Source organism: Myotis davidii, unplaced genomic scaffold (assembly GCF_000327345.1).
Source record: "Myotis davidii unplaced genomic scaffold, ASM32734v1 scaffold618, whole genome shotgun sequence".
In the NCBI taxonomy this organism is placed as follows: domain Eukaryota; kingdom Metazoa; phylum Chordata; class Mammalia; order Chiroptera; family Vespertilionidae; genus Myotis; species Myotis davidii.
The window spans coordinates 749,473-766,919 of NW_006289199.1; the positions used below are offsets into that span (position 1 = coordinate 749,473).

Consider the following 17,447-nt stretch of genomic DNA (forward strand, 5'->3'; position numbering starts at 1 on the left):
TGCTCCGGCAGAGATCCATGTTGCAGTAACAGCAGGGATCTGGGCAGAGAAAATGAAACCCTCCTTAAAATGAGGATGGAACTGGCCAGCCGACACTTAGCTGAAATGTTTAAAAGAGAGTTGAGAACCACCAGTGAAATCAGCACAGTGGTCCTTCCACAAACTGCGGCTGGTGAAGGGAATGCCTCCCGGTTCCATGTCTCCCTCCAGCATCTGCTGCAGCTCCTGCCGCCTCTGCTCAGGGAGCTCCGTGCTCCAGCTGCCTCCTGCCTGAGGATCTTGCTCTCTCCTTTCCTGTAACAGAAAGGCCCTGCCCATCCCGCTCCTCCCGCTCCCCTCCCCTCTGAAATCTTACTAAGTCCCAAGAGCTGCCTCAAATGCCATCTCCTAGGAAGCTATTCCATGCCCTCCACCCCACCCCATGCTGCCTCTTCACACTGCATCAAGGGAGTGAACCAGGGCTCAGAGCCAGGTCACTGGCTCCCAGTCCGGGGCTTTTCCCACCACGTGACCACAGGGAACAGTGGAGGACTGGACTGGCCACCACACAGGTGTGGACTGCAGTCATGGGGCCACAATTACGCCAAGGCTGGCAGCTGCCTGACTTCTGGGAGCCTGTTTCCTTCTCAAAAGTGGGAACCATCCACGCAGTCACGCACACGCTTTGCATTTGTTGAGGGCTGGGTAGGGGCAGCCACTGTTGATAGTGTCCACTGTGCTGAATGGACATGAGAATTCACTGTGTCAGGGCAAGCAGACAGCAGAGCAGCCACTGGCGCTGGCCCCGCAGAGGAGGGAATAATGTGGGACCTTCCTAAGACTCGACTTGCGTTTGATGCTTGGGACCCAGCGGTCTCCTGGGAGCCTGTCTCTGTCCTTTGTGACTGTCCAGTAGTGGCTCCCGTGGGCGCCAACACCACAGTAGCCAGACTTTATGCCTAAAAGACTTGCTGAGTGCAGGGCTGAACTCCTCAGATGCTTGCTCGCCTCCTGAGCACTGAGTTGGAAGCCGGGGCCAGCCAGCGAGCAGCCAGACTGGCAGGCGTATTCCTCTAACCCCGCCACGGCCCTGTCAGACGGCGTATGGGGCCCCTGGCGTTCTCTCAGTCTGTTTATTTCTGGGCAGTTCTCCAGATGCATCACTTTGCAGATCGCAGCTGCCAGGCTTAGGGGTGGGTGGCAGGGGAACCTGGAGGGCCCCTCCTCCTGTGACCCCACCACAGGCTTGTTGAAGGTGGCCCTGCTCTTCCCGCCTACAGGAAAGCTGCCCCTCCTCTCCTTGTCCGTCACCACCCAGCCAGACAGCTGGCCTTGCTTCTGAGAGCCACCCAGTCCCAGAGGCCATGAGCCCCCACTGTCCTTTGCAGTCCCAGGCGCCGGGCTCCTCCCTCCCCGGAGAGTGTCCACCAGGATGCTCCTGCACCTGCTCCTTGGGAATGGCTGTCCTCTCCCCTGAGCCCCAGCCTTCTCGCGTCAACCCCAGGACACTGCAGCCCCTCCAGCCCCTGGAGCCACAGAAAAGCCACTTCCCCTGGAGACGCCACCCTGCCCAGACCCAGGCCAAGACCACAAGGAAGTGTCGTCTCACACACACACACCTGGCGCCTTGTCCTCGGGGCTCCGGCCGAGACCGCAGGGCACAGGGACGAGGCTTCTGCTTTCTAACCACAGCGTCTGGCACCTGCAGCCGCCACAGCTTGTGAGCTGCTCACTGTGCCAAAAGCCCAGAGGTCTCTGACGACACCCAACTTCTCATTTTACTGACCAAGTCCCTCAGGGTGCTGCTGGCAGGAGAGGAGTAAGGCGCCTGGGGGCGCATGCACCATGAACAGCGTGCCCTCCACTGGCCTGACTGGCATGCTGAGGGCTCGAGGTTCTGCCGCCGAGGGAAAGCTCAGGGTTGGTGGAATCTGGTTTAGCAAGTGCCCGAGGAAGGCCTGCGTCCAGGCTTCCCACAGCCGCTGCCTTTGCCCTCCCCCCCGGCCCCCCACTGCCTCCAGCACCGCAGACCCGCAGGTGGTCCCACAGCCTGCAGGTCAGGGCACAGCCAGAGGGCAGGCACCTGCAGACACCTGGGCACCGCGTGACCACAGGGTGACAGCCAGGCTCCGCGACCTCCAATATCTAACCTGCCTTTTCTCCTTCGCAGGTCGATTCTTACGATGTGACGGTGGATGAGGAGCTGGGCGAGATCCAGCTGATCAAAATCGAGAAGCGCAAGTACTGGCTGCATGATGACTGGTACCTGAAGTACGTCACGCTGAAGACGCCCTCCGGGGACTACATCGAGTTCCCCTGCTACCGCTGGCTCACCGGGGACGGCGAGGTGGTGCTCAGAGACGGGCGAGGTGAGCAGCGAGGCCGGCGCCCCGAGCTTCCCAAGGACGGGGCTTGCAGACCCCTTCCCAGCGAGCTGTGTCCACAGGAGAAATAACCAGCGGCCCCCCTCGTGGGGCTGCTCTGTGCCTCAAAGCACCTGCAGGAGACGTGAACTTCCTCCCCTAAAACAGACCCGGCTTCGAGGGTGGAGCCCGGGGCCCTAGGCGCAGGCCAGCCATGGGGTCCCTGAGCTATAGTTCTCCAAGGGGTGACTAGGCTCCCCAGCAACAAGTGCCCCTGGGGGTACCCCTAACTGGGCAGTTCTCCAGATGCATCACTTTGCAGATCGCAGCATCGCTGCAGCATCGCTTTGCAGATCTCAGACACCCACACTGCCCTGTGTGACGTCACAGCAGGGCCGGACCCGGAGGCTGTGGGCAGGCTGGGTCTGCCGTCACCAGCTGTTAAAGGTGAAGTCCCACTTTTTATTGAAAGAGAAAAGAACCTAAAATCTGCCCTCTGAAGCAGGCCCTCACCTCTGCAGGCCCAGCCTGGCGCTGCCTCAGCAGGCCGTTCTGCACAGGAGGCACGCGGCTGGCCGAAGCGCAGGAAGCACCCGCAGAGGTCAGCCCCGCCGCCAGCTCTCTGCCCGCCAGCCTCTTGGCCCGAGAGAGCCATCCGGGCCTCGGCAGGTTCCTACCTTACTTCAAGCCGTGGCCCTTCGGTTTGCTCCCACTCTAAACCTGGAACAAGAAGTCTTCAGGTGCCATGCATCCCCCAGAACGAGGAGGGGCCGCTGCCACTGTCCCTGGCGCCCTTTAGCATTCCTAGTACAATGGCTTCCAGTCGCTGGCTCATTTGCTCTTCAGGGAAGTCCCGCAGAGTAGATAAAACAGGGTGATTCCCCTCCTTAGCTAAGAAAACCAAGATGAAGGAGGAAAAGGCCCCTCTACCCAGTGTTCTTAAAGGACCAGGCACACCCCGCTGTTTCTGACACGGGTTTAACTTACGAAGCCAAATTCCAAGGCAATGTCTGAATGGAAGGACTGGAGGTAGAAGGAGTTTTGTCCCCTGACCCCAGGAAGAGATCGCAGCCTTTGCTCTGGGGGTGGCCATGTGGCAGGAGTGTGGGTAGCACTGTGGGGCCATCGCACGCAGGAACACAGAGACTGGGAGCAGGCCCAGCTTTCAGAGCAGCAGGCCAGGAAAATTCTGTGGCTGCTGCATCTGGTAATAAAATCAGGGCATGCCTTTGGCTTATTTTTTTATCTTCGTTTTTATTAGTTAATTTATCTTGTGTTTTACAAAAATATCAGCCTGTGATGGAATGGAAGTTTTGAAAGTCTGGAATCCCTGACACTCAGGAATGCTGTGACTGTGCCCACTGCCGTCACCTAAAATAACAGTAACAGGGCACTCGCCCTCCGGCCTCTGCCCCTCTATGTTCCCCGCACCCGCCATGAGTGCCTGCCACTCCTGAGAGATGAGAGACTTAGCAGCCAGGCTCAGAGAGAGGAGGAGGAGGCTCAGGTCCATTGGGAGTATAAGGACGATGGCCATTGTTCCCATTTCTTGGGCAGTTCCTGGGTGCCGAGCACTGCGTGGAGGCTTTGCTGCACTCTCTCACGACATCCCACCGTGACCTGAAGTGGGCACTTTATCTCCAGTCCCTGTAAGGAAGCCAAGGCAACTGGCACAGGTGTGTCCCTTCTAAAGCCCACCCTCTAGGCCAGTGATGGCGAACCTTCTGAGCTCGGCCTGTCAGCATTTTGAAAAACCCTAACTTCACTCTGGTGCCGTGTCACATAGAGAAATTTTTTGATATTTGCAACCATAGTAAAACAAAGACTTATATTTTTGATATTTATTCTATATATTTAAATGCCATTTAACAAAGAAAAATCAACCAAAAAAAATGAGTTTGCGTGTCACCTCTGACATGCGTGTCATAGGTTCGCCATCACTGCTCTAGGATGCCACGTACTGCTTCAGAGTTCGGCTCCAGTCTCCGCCCTCTGAGCAGGCAGCACGGGGAATGGGTAGTGTCGGCATCTGTATGTTGGCTCTTAAGTCACACGTTTGTCCAGGAGGCAGCCTATTGGACTTCGAAACACTAGAGCCAGGGGCAGCTGCTGCTATAAGGCCGCAGGGGGCCGCAGGCAGCTGTCCTGGCCGCTCTGCACGGGAACTGCAGGGAATGGGAGTGGGCGGTTCTGAGCAGTTTAAAGAAACCCAACAAGGGACACGAAGAGGAGAGGCAGCCAGCTCTGCCCCAGCGCCAGGACTCCTGCAGAGCAATGTCCTGTGGGCGGGTGGAAGGTAGAGCCTCCAGGTGAAAACCCACAGGTGGCCGGACTTGGGCACACACGGTCGCTGAGGAGGGGACAGAGAGTCACTGCCTGTCCCCGAAAAGCCCCCTGGGAAGCAAGCCTGGCTCGTGCACCGGGGGACCCGCAGGCCCTGGTGCAGGCTGCCGGCTCTGAGAGAGCGGCAGGAGACACTGGAGTTGTCTTTTGGAAAAGGAGTGACTAGAAGCGTGGGATTGGAGTCTTGTGTTGCACACCTGCTAATTAGGTATGTGACCTTGAGTAAAGTTCAAGGGCGAAACTCTTCAACCTGCCTGAGTCCCACTTAATATAACGGGTGTGTTCTGAGGCTTCAGGGAGATGATCCATGTGAAGCAGGGGCGGGGAGGAGGGAAACCCTGGTGCCGGCCGTAGTGTCATTCTTCCTTAGCTCTTCTCACACGTGTCCTTTCCTCACAGCAAAGCTGTCCCGCGATGACCAAGTTCACATTCTCAAGCAGCACAGACGCCAAGAACTGGATACACGGCAGAAACAGTACAGGTGAGTGATGACATCGGACCGAATGGCATGGGACCCCGGTTTCCTGTCTCAGGGCCGTGGTATGAAATGGTCCCTGCACACAGCTTATGGCCCATCACTGCTGGTGAGTGATGACCAAGGCACCAGCTGCCTGTGTTCCCCAAGCTCCTCTCAACCACCACTCCTAACAGAGGTGGTGAAGAGAATTATGGGGAAAAGGAAACATATGTAATACTTTAATCAATACTAATAATAATAAAGGAGGAATGGGCAGCAACAGCTTGAATTTATCTTGATGTTTTCTCACCTCCAGTTGTAAGGATTACCCCTCACTTTTTATGTCTTCTGATACTAATCTATACTAAAAGGGTAATATGCTAATTAGACTGGGTCAACTGGACATTTCCCTTCATCCTTCCAGGCAAAGCCACAGTGGCAATGGCCAAGGCAGAGGCAGTTAGAGGTGATCAGGCCAGCAGGGGAGCAGTTAGGGGTGATCAGGCAGGCAGGCAGGTGAACAGTTAGGAGCCAGTGGTCCCAGATGCGAGAGAGATGTCCGAGGGGTCCTGGATTGGAGAGGATGCAGGCCTGGCTGAGGGGCCCCCCCCCTCCCCCCCCCACACACACACATGTGCACGAATTTCGTGCACCGGGCCTCTAGTTTGATTATAAAAGTGGCACATAATCCAAAACAAAATTGGCAAATCTCTAGCTAAAGATTAAGAAAAAATAGAGGCCACAAATTATTAAAATTAGAAGAGAGGGAGCATCAATACCAACTCATAGAAATTAAAATAACTACAAGGGAATACTATGAACAACTGTATACCTACCCATCAGATAACTGAGATGAAATGGACAAATTCACAGAAAGACAGACACTGCCAAACTGACTCAATATGAAATAATCTTAATAGAACAATTATAAACAAAGAGATTGAAGTATTAAATTTAAAACTTCTCACAAAGAAAAACTCAGGCCCACATGGCTTCACTGGTGAATTCTATCAAGCATATAAAAAATTAGTACCAATTTTACTTAAATTCTTCCAGAAAATAGAAAAAGGAACAAGTCTTAACTCACTGTATGAGACAAATATTATATCAAAACCAAAGACATTGCAAAAAAAGAAAACCATATACCAAGATCTCTTATGAATACAAATGCAAAGATTTTCACTAAACTCTAGCAAACCAAACCCTGTGGCACATAAAAGGCATTCTATGGTCAGGTAGGATTTATCCCAAATATGCAAGGTTGGTTTAAACATCCAAATAGAGTAAATAACTAAAACACATGATCATCTCAATATTCACACAAGAAAGCAGGATACAAGATTATATACAAATTTCAATTGCTTATCTATATGCTAGCAACCAACAATCTGAAAATAAAAATAAGAAAACAATTCAATTTACAATAGCATCAAAAGGAATAAAATATTTATAACTAAATTTAACAGAAGTCAAGAGAACTGCAAAATATTGTTGAAGATAATTAAAGACACAGACAATAGTGTGATGAAGTTCTGAGGCAGGGGGGACAGGTGAAGGGTGTCAATGAGGAAAAAAAAGGAAACATCTGTAATACTTTCAACAATAAAGATAAATTTTTTAAAAAAAGATTAATGGGTAACAGTGAAAGTCCTAAATTTTGTTAATGAACAAAATGATTCATGTATCAAAAAGAAGATCTAAATAAGGTGAAAGAATACTCACGCTCATAGATCAGAGGACTTAATATTGTTTAATCGGCAGTACACCCAAAGTGATATAACACAATCCCTATCACAATCCCAGCTGATTTTTTTGCAGATATTGACAAGCAGATCCTAAAATTCATATTGAAATGCAAGGAACCCAGAATAGTCAAAACAATCTAAAAAAAGAAAACAAAGTTGAAGGACTCATATTTCTCAATATCAAAATTGCTACACCGCTGCTGTAATCAAGGCAGCTGGTCAATGAAATAGAATTGGGAGTTCAGGAACAAACCCTTACATTTATGTCAATTAATTTTCAACAGAGATAGCAAGACAACTCAGTGGAGGAAAAATGTTCTTTTCAATAAATTGAACAAGTGAATAACCACATGTGAAAGAATGAACTTGGACCTGACCTCACACCACATACATAAATTAAAATGGATCAAATACCTAAATGTAAGAGCTAAAATTATAAAAGTTTGAAGAAAACATGGGTAAACCTTCATGACCTTGGATTTCACAAAGAATTTTCAATTATAGTTGACATTCAATATTATTTTATATTAGTTTCAGGGGTACAGCATAGTGGGTAGACATTTATATAACTTATGAGGTAATCCTCCCAATAAGTCTAGTACCAACCAGGCACCATGCATAGCTATTACAACATTACTGACCATATTCCCTGTGCTGTACTTTACATCCTTGTGACTGTTTTGTACCCATCAATTTGTGGCTACAATCCCTTCCTCTTTTTCACCCAGCCCCCCTATCCCCTCTCATCTAGCAACCATCAATTTGTTCTCTATAGCTATAAGCCTGTTTCTGTTTTACTTGTTTACTTTGTTCTTTAGATTCCACATATAAGTGAAATAATAGGGCATTTTTCTCTCTATGTCTAACTTATTTCACTTAGCACAATACCCTCTAGATCCATTCATATTGTTGTAAATGGTAAGATGTCATTCTTTTTTATGGCCAAGTAATATTCCTTGTATATAGGTACCACATCTTCTTTATCCAGTCATCTATTCATAGGCACTTAGGTTGCTTCCATATCTTGGCTATTGTAAATAACACTGCAATGAACATAGGGGTGCATATATCTTTTCAAATTAGTGTTTTGGATAATTACCCGGCAGTGGAATTCCTGGGAGAATCCTCAAAAAATTAAAAATAGAATTACCATGTGGCAAAGGGGTTTTAGATGTAACAAAAGCATAAGCTAAAAAGAAAAAAGACAAATTGACGTCCTCAAGTTTTATAACTTTTATGCTTCAAAGGATACCCTCAAGAAAATGAAAAGATGACCCACAGAATGGGACACAGTAACATGTGTTAGCAAGGATGTGAAGAAGTAAGAGCCTCATATACTACTGGTGGGGATGTAAAATGGTGCAATTCCACACCTAAGCACATACCCAAGAAAAATGAAAACATACATCCAAAGAAAAACTTGTATATGAATGTTTATAGCAGCATTGCCCACAGTAGCCAAAAGGTGAGTTCAACCCAAATGTTCACTAACTGATGAATATAGGTAGTATATCTATGCAATGGGATATATTTCAGCCATAAAAAGGAATGAATACATTGACCATTCTCCAAAGATAAATGTAAGAGTGGTCAATAAGCACATGGGAGGATGCTCAACACTGTTGGTTGACATGGCAGTACCATGAAATATCACTTCACGTGCACTAGGATGGCTAGAACAAAAAAGGCAGATAATGGCAAGTGCTGCCAAGGATGTGGAGAAACTCATACATTGCTGGTAGAATGTAAAATGATGCAGCCACTTTGGAAACTAGTTTGGCAGTCCCCCCCAAATCTTAAACAGAGTTACCATATGACCTAGGAATTCCATTCCTAGGTAACTACACAGAGTAATGAAAACATGTTTCTACACATAAAAATTGTACAAAGTATTCATAGCAATATATTCATAATTACCCCAAAGTGGAAACAACCTAAATTCCATTCGCTGATGAGTGGATAAACAATGTGTGGTTCATTCATGCAATGGAATATTATTTAGCATTAAAAAATAATGTATTATCTACTTAAATAAAAACCATGGGTGGTGGTCATCACGACCATCAGAATATCGACCAAGTGGAAGGAAGTCAGTCCTGCAGGGGTTGTCTTGGCAATGGCTGCACCCTCCTCCAAGCTGTTTCCCAGAGCTGTTTCCGGTGAGGGCAGGGTTTGAGGCAGGAACCTGCCCTCTGCCCATGGATCCATTGAATCCTAGGTTGCTTTGCCAAGGGCTGTGCCCTCCCTGAGCTGTTTCCCAGAGCTGTTTGGGTGTAACATCAAGCCAGAAGCTCGACCAAGTGGAAGGAAGTCAGTCCTGCAGGGGTTTCTTGGCAATGGCTGCGCCCTCCCTGAGCTGTTTCCCGTGTGGCCTGAGGGAAGAATCCACCCTCAGAGCACCAGGAGCACCCAGCAGCAGTCAGCCCTGGGTTGCTGAGGTGGAGGCCATGGCATGGTAGAACTCTGGGTCTGGCCCAACAGGGGGCATGGCCGACCTTCAAACCAGACCCTGACAGTAGAAAGGAAGGAGCCCCATTCCTCACAGAATCCGCTGTTGGATAGCTTGTTGTCAGTGGTCTGCCATCCAGGAACCCCATTCTCCTGCACCCTGGACCCTTACAGGAGGGAGGAGGGACCCCCTTTCTTCACAGAATCAACAGGTGGCCAGTTTGCTAACTAATTTCCTTTTTAAAAAAATATATTTTATTGATTTTTTACAGAGAGGAAGGGAGAGGAATAGAGAGTTAGAAATATCGATGAGAGAGAAACATTGATCAGCTGCCTCCTGCACACTCCCCACTGGGGATGTGCCCACAACCAAGGTACATGCTCTTGACCGGAATTGAACCCAGGACCCTTGAGTCCACAGGCTGATGCTCTATCCATTGAGTCAAACCGGTTAGGGCAACTATTTCCCTTTTAATGTGCACGAATTTTGTGCACCGGGCTACTAGTGGTTATATACTTAACCATGCACGAACCTCAACAACATTCTTCTAAATGAAAAAGTCATTTACAAAAGACCACATATTGCCTGAATCTGCTTATATGAAATGTCCAAATAGCCAAATTTCTGGACATTAATAGATTAGTGATTCCCTAGGGCTGGAAGTTGGAGATGGGGGATGGGGAATGACTGTCAGTGGGTACAAGGTTTCTGTTTGAGATGAAAATATTCCAAAATTAGATTCTGGTGATGGATGCACAACTCTGTAGATACACTAAAAACCTCTTAATTGGATAATTTTAAGGCATGAATTTTATGGTATGTAAATTATTTCCCAATAAATCTGCTTTAAAATTGTAATAATAATACATGCTTTAGAGTGCCCACATGGAAACTGGTGGTGTGGGAGGTACCCAGCCCCTCATATGTTTGATGGGTCATTGTGGAGTTTTGAGCAAACAAGGTGTTTATTCCCCAGGCTTCCTCAGTCCACACCTGTTAGTGTCAATATCAAGGCTTTTTTCATTTAGTTTCCTGCTTCAGCCCCTGGAGACTTTTAGGTAAGAGAATCCTCCCAAGAGAGAGTGGGAGGCAGCGTGCTGAGGGTCAGCGTGGTTACTGGCTGGAGCGGCCTGGTAGGGCGATGGTTGTTACACTTCCCTGCATGTTCCTCCATCGTTTAGCTTCTCACCAGGAACATGTAGTATTTCAAGAGTTTTTAATTCAGTAAAACCAAGGAAGGGGAATAACATGGAGGCAGGGAAATAGCTGTAATTCACCCATTTTCACTCTGACCCTTTGGGATTGCACCACGTACATAATCGGCAGCCTCCTTTTTCCTCTTAAAGATATAGCAGGAACATTTCAAAAACCTTATCACAAACATTATTCGAGGTTTTATATAATGCCCCATTGTATGGATGCACCATAATTTACTTAAACACCAGTCTAACTGGGCACTTCGAAGTTTCTGATGTTTTTTTTCTAAACAACGGAAAACCTTTGTATGGATCTTTGGTGCATTTTAAGTATTTTCCTCAGGATAGGTGCCCAGAAATGAAGTCACTGAAGCAAGTAGTGTACATTATGAGTATATATGGACAAATTTCTCTTGCAAAATCTCTGACCAGTCTTCACTGACAGAGGACTGGTTGTCCAATTTCACCAATTCTGGCCACAGCTTGGCAGACTCTCTTTTAAAAAAAAATATATTTTATTGATTTTTTACAGAGAGGAAGGGAGAGGGATAGAGAGTTAGAAACATCGATGAGAGAGATATATCGATCAACTGCCTCCTGCACACCCCCCACCGGGGTTGTGCCAGCAACCAAGGGACATGCTCTTGGCCGGAATCGAACCTAGCACCCTTCAGTACGCAGTCCAACACTCTATCCACTGAGCCAAACCGGTCAGGGCCTCTCTTTTAACTTTTCTAATTTGTAGAGGTGTCTCTCATCTCTTAGCTCCTGCCCTCCCTGCTCCCAAGGACCCAGAAGTGGTGCTGTCATGTGGTCCAGAAGTCCCCACTGGTTGCCAAGATGCATAAAAACTTACATTTCCATGAAACATAATTTAAAAAAAAATAAGCAATGGGGCCACACATGGATACATGATGTATACAGAGGGCATGGGCAGGAGTGGTGCCAGGCTACTGGGCAGGCATAGAAGGGGAGAGAGAGGAGAAGAAATAGAAGAAGAAGGAGAAGGAGAAGAATTCAGAAAACTCAGTTTCGGGTTGAACAGGCTTAAATGTTAAAGGCAAAACTATAACATTTTTAGACTACAGGAGGTTATTCTTCCTGGCCTCCAGTTAAAAAGCTTTTTCAAAAAAGGCTCAAAATGCACTAACCGTAAAGGAAAAGATTAATATCATCTAACTTATGAGGAGGAACTTCTGTTCACTGAAAGACACCATGAAAGGTGAGAAGACAATTCACAGAGTGATGGGAAAGAATTATGATTTATAATATGCCAATGACCCCTGCAAATCTATAAGAAGAGGGTTGTCAATTCAGTAGAAAAATAGGCAAGCGATTTGAGAACTCACCATACAAAATATGAGGAGCAAATATACAAAAAACAGTGCTCAGCCTCATTCGGAACCAAGGTAATCAAAGGTAAGATGGCAATGAAGATCTATTAATTAGATCCCTAGTATCACTACTTCTACTATGACTACCACCACAACACACACACACACACACACACACACACACACACACACACACACACACCAGATGGGCAGGACTGAAACTTGACAATCCCCGAATGTTAACGAAGTGGTTGGGTGGGAAGACATTGCTGCAGGATGGCAACTCATAGGTCCAATTCTCTTGGGAAAAACTGGGTTAAAGAGCAGTTAACCCTGGTCCATTATCACAGCAACTTCTCAGGACCCTCAATGTCTATGTGGAAAAAAATTCTTTTTGAAAAATAACTTTGCAATATCTAATAAAATTGAAACTACATTATAATCTATGACCCAGGCATTCTGCTCCGGGATCCAATCTGTATGCCTGTGCTCCTGGGTACATGCACACAGATGTCCAGAGCAGCATTACTCATGAGAGCCGGCAAATGGGAGCCCCCCAGTGCCCATCAACAGCAGGACAGAAAAATAGTGATCATTCCACCGTCATGGAATCAGCGAACCGCTGCTGCGCAGAGCAACGTGGGCAGAACTCACAGCTACGGTGTGGAGAGTAAAGAGAAGCCAGGCACAACAAGTCTGGCCAGTCCGTGAGGCCTGCAGGTACACTGCCTAGGGAACCTTGTACAGCAGAGGAACAAAACGCTTTCCCTGCTCCCCTCCCTTCAACCACCCGTGGCAAAGCCCCACGGTGAGCGCCCCCCTGCTTTGGCCTGTGGAAGGAAGGAGTCCTAGACTGTGATGACATTAAACAGCTTCCAGAGAATCAGGCTAGTTTGCATCTTGTGAGGCGAATGGGCAGCCAGTCCTATCAGCTCCACACTAATTCAGACTAAGATATTAATGACTTGATACCCTAGTCCAGTGGTTCTCAACCTTCCTAATGCCGCGACCCTTTAATACAGTTCCTCATGTTGTGGTGACCCCCAATTTCATTGTTACAAATTGAACATAATTAAAACGTAGTGATTAATCACAAAACATGTAATAATCTATGTGTTTTCTGATGGTCTTAGGCGACCCCTGTGAAAGGGTCGTTCGACCCCTAAAGGGGTCGAGACCCACAGGTTGAGAACTGCTGCCCTAGTCTTACAGGCATTTGCTTAACCCAGTATTCTCCAGTGTGCCCTAGAGTGTTGGTCCCACGGTAAAACATGTTTGGAAACTGTTTACCACACACCCCGCTTGTGGGTTCACAATTGCACAGGCATTGAACATCTGAGAAGTGTTGTGATAATGGACCAGGGTTAATGCTTTTTAATCCAGTTGCTCCCAAGAGAATGGGACCTGGGAGTTACCATCCTGCAGAAGGAGTGCTGTTTGGAGCACCCTTTGGGAATAACCTCTTGGCCAGGGAGCGGTGGCCCACTGGGGTTTTCACAGCAGTGGGCTTTGGCAGGCTCTAGGGAGGTGGGTTTTCTGGCGAGATAGTTTGACCCTTTCATGGTTCTAATCCTTATTTTTTCCTTCCTCCTTCCACTAATTTGTCCTTTCCATGCCCTCCCCTCCCCACCTCTGTTTCCGTTCAGGAAACACAGCTCTGCACTGTCTGCACAATCTTGGAGTTCCTCTTTCACATGTTTTAGGCGGCCAGATTAGGGTTTGGATGTAAAGTACAACTAGGAAGAGTCTCTGCCATGTGAGAAAGCCAGCGAGCCCAGCCGGCCACAACGTTCAGCCAGCCGGGCAGGGAGATGGAGGAGCCGGACAGGTCACTCCTCGCCGCCTGCTCTCTCGCTGTGACTTTACTAGTATGTACCTGGGTGGCACATACACACTCACAGCAACGTATAGTGTAGGGTTTTCATTGGCACCAGCTAATCTAATCATACCGTGCCTTACCTTTTTTCACTCATCATTCTATTTTAAAGAGCAGCCAGTTGACACAGTCAGGCGTCACCCATTATTTTAGCTTCTGTATGCCATCCTATGAATACACTGCCATGCTCCCCCATCTGCTGCTGTGGACTGTGGGCTCTCTTACTTTCTGGCTGTTACAAGCCATGCTTCAATGAGCTTCCTCCTCATCTCCCAGTGCTCTTGTGGAAGAGTGACTCCAGGGAGCATTCCTAGTAGACTTGCAGGGTCGTAGACCACATTTTTTTTTTCGTAGACCACATTTTAAGTTCTCTAGATATTGCCAATTGTTTTCTAAGGGGTTCCTGCCAATTGTCGCCACAGCAGCTGTTTCTGAGGGTCACCATTGCCCTACATCTTGGACACACTTTTCACCTTGAGACATTTTCATTCTTGTCAATCTAATGTGTGAGATATTGTCTCATTGCTTTCTTCCTCCTTAAATACCCACATATGTCTGTCCTCATATGAATATATTGTAACTTATTCAGCCACTCCCTATGGTTAGACACCCAGCCTGTTTCCCCGTGTACATTTGCTCTTGTTTTGGTGTCACAAATGGTGCTGCCAGAAGCAGACTTGTGCCAACGTCCTGATTTGCTGGTGTGCCGGGTTCTTGTTCCAGCATCTAGAAGGGTTCAGCAATCTGGAGAAGGCTGTGCGTAGATTAAATAGGAGTCCAGAGACGAAATATAATTTTGAAAGGCATTTGGCTATCAGAGGAGCCTAGTTTAAAGGAAACTAAGATCTCCTTGTCTCAGGACCCCATGCTTTTTATTAACACAATTTGTCCTGAGGCGAGGCAGAGATATACACTTCAAAGGGTATACACAAGCATTGATAGAATTAGGGAATTAGCCTACTGGCTGTTCAGGTGTTTGGCCAGAGGAGGCAATAACATGTAGATTAAGATGCCCTGAGCTGTCTGGCAGCCAAGCAATCATCCCTTTTCAGGTTTGGGGAAATGCCCTCAGCCATTCCCAACAGGTCACTACATGTGTGACTCAACCCTGTTGAGTCCCCAAGTTCCATCAACCTTTGATGAAACTCTTGAAATTATGACATGCTGGAATTGGCTTCCGGCACTGGTGCTGTCACTGCCACGTGAGTAGCCAAAATCAGCACTTTCATTTTAACATTTATTTTTATTAAATTCATTGGGTCAGCAGGATCATATAGGTTTCAAGTGTACATGTCTGATACATGATTGCATGTGTGTTCACTATCCAAAGCAATTTTCGTTTTAAGAAATACTGACAGCCGAAACCGGTTTGGCTCAGTGGATAGAGCGTCGACCTGCGGACTGAAAGGTCCCAGGTTCGATTCCGGTCAAGGGCATGTACCTGGGTTGCGGGCACATCCCCAGTTGGGGATGTGCAGGAGGCAGCTGATCGATGTTTCTCTCTCATCGATGTTTCTAACTTTCTATCTCTCTCCCTTCCTCTCTGTGAAGAATCAATAAAATATATTTTAAAAAAAATACTGACAGCCCTGGCCAGTGTAGCCCAATTGGTTGAGTGTCTCCCCTGCACTGAAAGGTTGCACATGCCAGGGTCGTGGACTTGGCCCTGGTGAGGGTGTTATGGGTTCAATCAGCGAGATAGACCACAGACTCAGAATTTAAATTTAAGAGCCTTTATTAAGCTGGCCAGCTGACTACAGCATGTCCCTCCTGTAGGGAGCCTCGTACTACAGCCCCGACCGAGGATACAGCAAAGCTTTTTATCTGTATCACTACAAAGTATTCCAAAAAAAAGGAAAAAAACAAACTGCAAAGCGGTTCATTAGCCGTTCCTGGTACTGGCAGGGTAAAAAGTTCACATAAAATTTATGAGCAGGGTCACACCTGGCTGGGTTTAATCATAACACATTGCTTTTCTAGCGAGATAATTAGCAATTTTTCTCTGCCATGGTCCCTGCCTCTCAGCCCTCTCACTAATTCTTCTCTGCCAGGCCCCTGCCCTTAGCACAAGGGGCCTGCAGGAGGCAGCCTATTGATGTTTCTTTCTCATATCAATGTTTCTCTCTCTCCCTCTCTCTCTCTTCCCTCCCTCCATCTCCCTCTAAAAATTAATTTTAAAATCTTTAAAAAAAAAGAAATACTGACAAAAATCATGTTCCAGAGTTGTGTAATAATTTTCAGTCCCACCAATTGTCTATGAAACTATGCTTTTACCCATACTTTTGCCAAAAGTTGGTGACATTGGTCTTTTACATTTTGACGATCTGCAACTCTCTGAGGCCCACTGCTTCCCCTGCATGGGGAGCTGGGGCTCTCCGCCTCGCCTCCGCTGGGCACTGCCTAGGTCATGGAGCGTGGCTTCCCTCTGGCCTGTGCACAGCGTTATCATTCGTCTTCCATGTCTTTTCTCTCGGGGATTTTAGTTCTTTCTTTTCTAAACTACGCATATTGTTTCTCCTGTATAACTGTTGGGTTTCTTGCTTTGCTTAAGAAGGCCCTCCCACCCCAAAGTTACATAAATACTAGATTTTTGTCTATTACTTTTATAATTTTGTTGTTACTTTTTAAACTGTAGGCCTTTATTTCATCTGCCATGTATTTGTACATATGGTGTGAAGTAGAGGCCAAAGGTCTCGGTCTCATTTATTACCTAATACATCCCTCCCTACTGCCCTGGGCCACACCCACATAGCCAGTTCCTGGGCTCAGCCCCACTTGTAGCCCCTGACCTCGTGGCCTATGGAAGTTGTTGAATCTCTCTGTGCCTCAACCCTCATGGTCTGTGAAATGAACGAAATAATAGTCCTGCCTCACAGGGTTTGTGAGAGAATTAAATAGGTTAAACCACGAAAACACATAGAAATGGTATTTGGAGCATAGAAAGCACACAGTAAGTATTAGCCACGTTGGTATTATAGTCACATATTTTCTTGGGTCTGCTTCTGGACTTTGTGCATTACTTTATTTTTTTATGCCACAGCCCAGCATCATTTCTTACTTTCATATCTTTCTAATATATGTTACTAGCTGCTTTGTTATTTCACCGTTTTTTAAAAGATTTTCATGATGGGAACTGCTCTGGGTTACACATAGATTGTCATGTGCTGGCATTTTAGTGGCAGTCCATCTGTCCACCTAGGACCCAGTGTGTCCTTCCACCCGTCGAGACCTCCTGTGATGTCCTTCAACAGAATTTCCAGTTTTCTTCATGCAGTTCTTTCTCCTTTCAAGTTACTTTGTAGCTGGGAAACTATAGCTTGCACAGCTGTGAGTGCGGTGTTTTTCTGTTTGTAAATAAGCATTGCTGCATAAAGATAAATTACTCGTTTTTAAATGTTTACCTTGTGACCGCGCCATTTTGGGCGATTGTTGCCGGCATCCAGAGACCAGCTACTAACCTGGAAACAAGGGATCTCAAGCAGCGTGACTGCGTGAACTCAGACGAGCACTGCTTCTTCTCACAGAAAGCGCAGCAGAGAGAGAACTACATAACCAAACACCTTGAGAAGAGAATCATGGTGAAACAAAGAACCAACCCCAAATATGAAAGAAAAACAGGCATCATCAGAAAAGGAAGTAAATGAAATGGAGGCAATGGAGGCATGCACCCTCTCAGAGAAACAATATGAGAAATGGTCATAATGT

At 47.1% G+C, this 17,447-nt stretch overlaps 1 protein-coding gene across 1 annotated transcript in view; it reads left to right on the forward strand.

Annotated features, from left to right (window-relative positions):
- The first annotated feature begins 1,824 nt into the window (after nucleotides 1-1,824).
- The window catches only part of ALOX5 (arachidonate 5-lipoxygenase), a 45,042-nt gene continuing 29,419 nt past the window's right edge, over nucleotides 1,825-17,447 (forward strand). Inside the window, exons 1-3 of the mRNA XM_006761423.2 lie at nucleotides 1,825-1,899; nucleotides 2,150-2,348; nucleotides 5,085-5,166. Coding sequence (XP_006761486.1) covers nucleotides 1,825-1,899; nucleotides 2,150-2,348; nucleotides 5,085-5,166 — 356 coding nt within the window. The remainder of the gene's footprint in view (nucleotides 1,900-2,149; nucleotides 2,349-5,084; nucleotides 5,167-17,447) is intronic.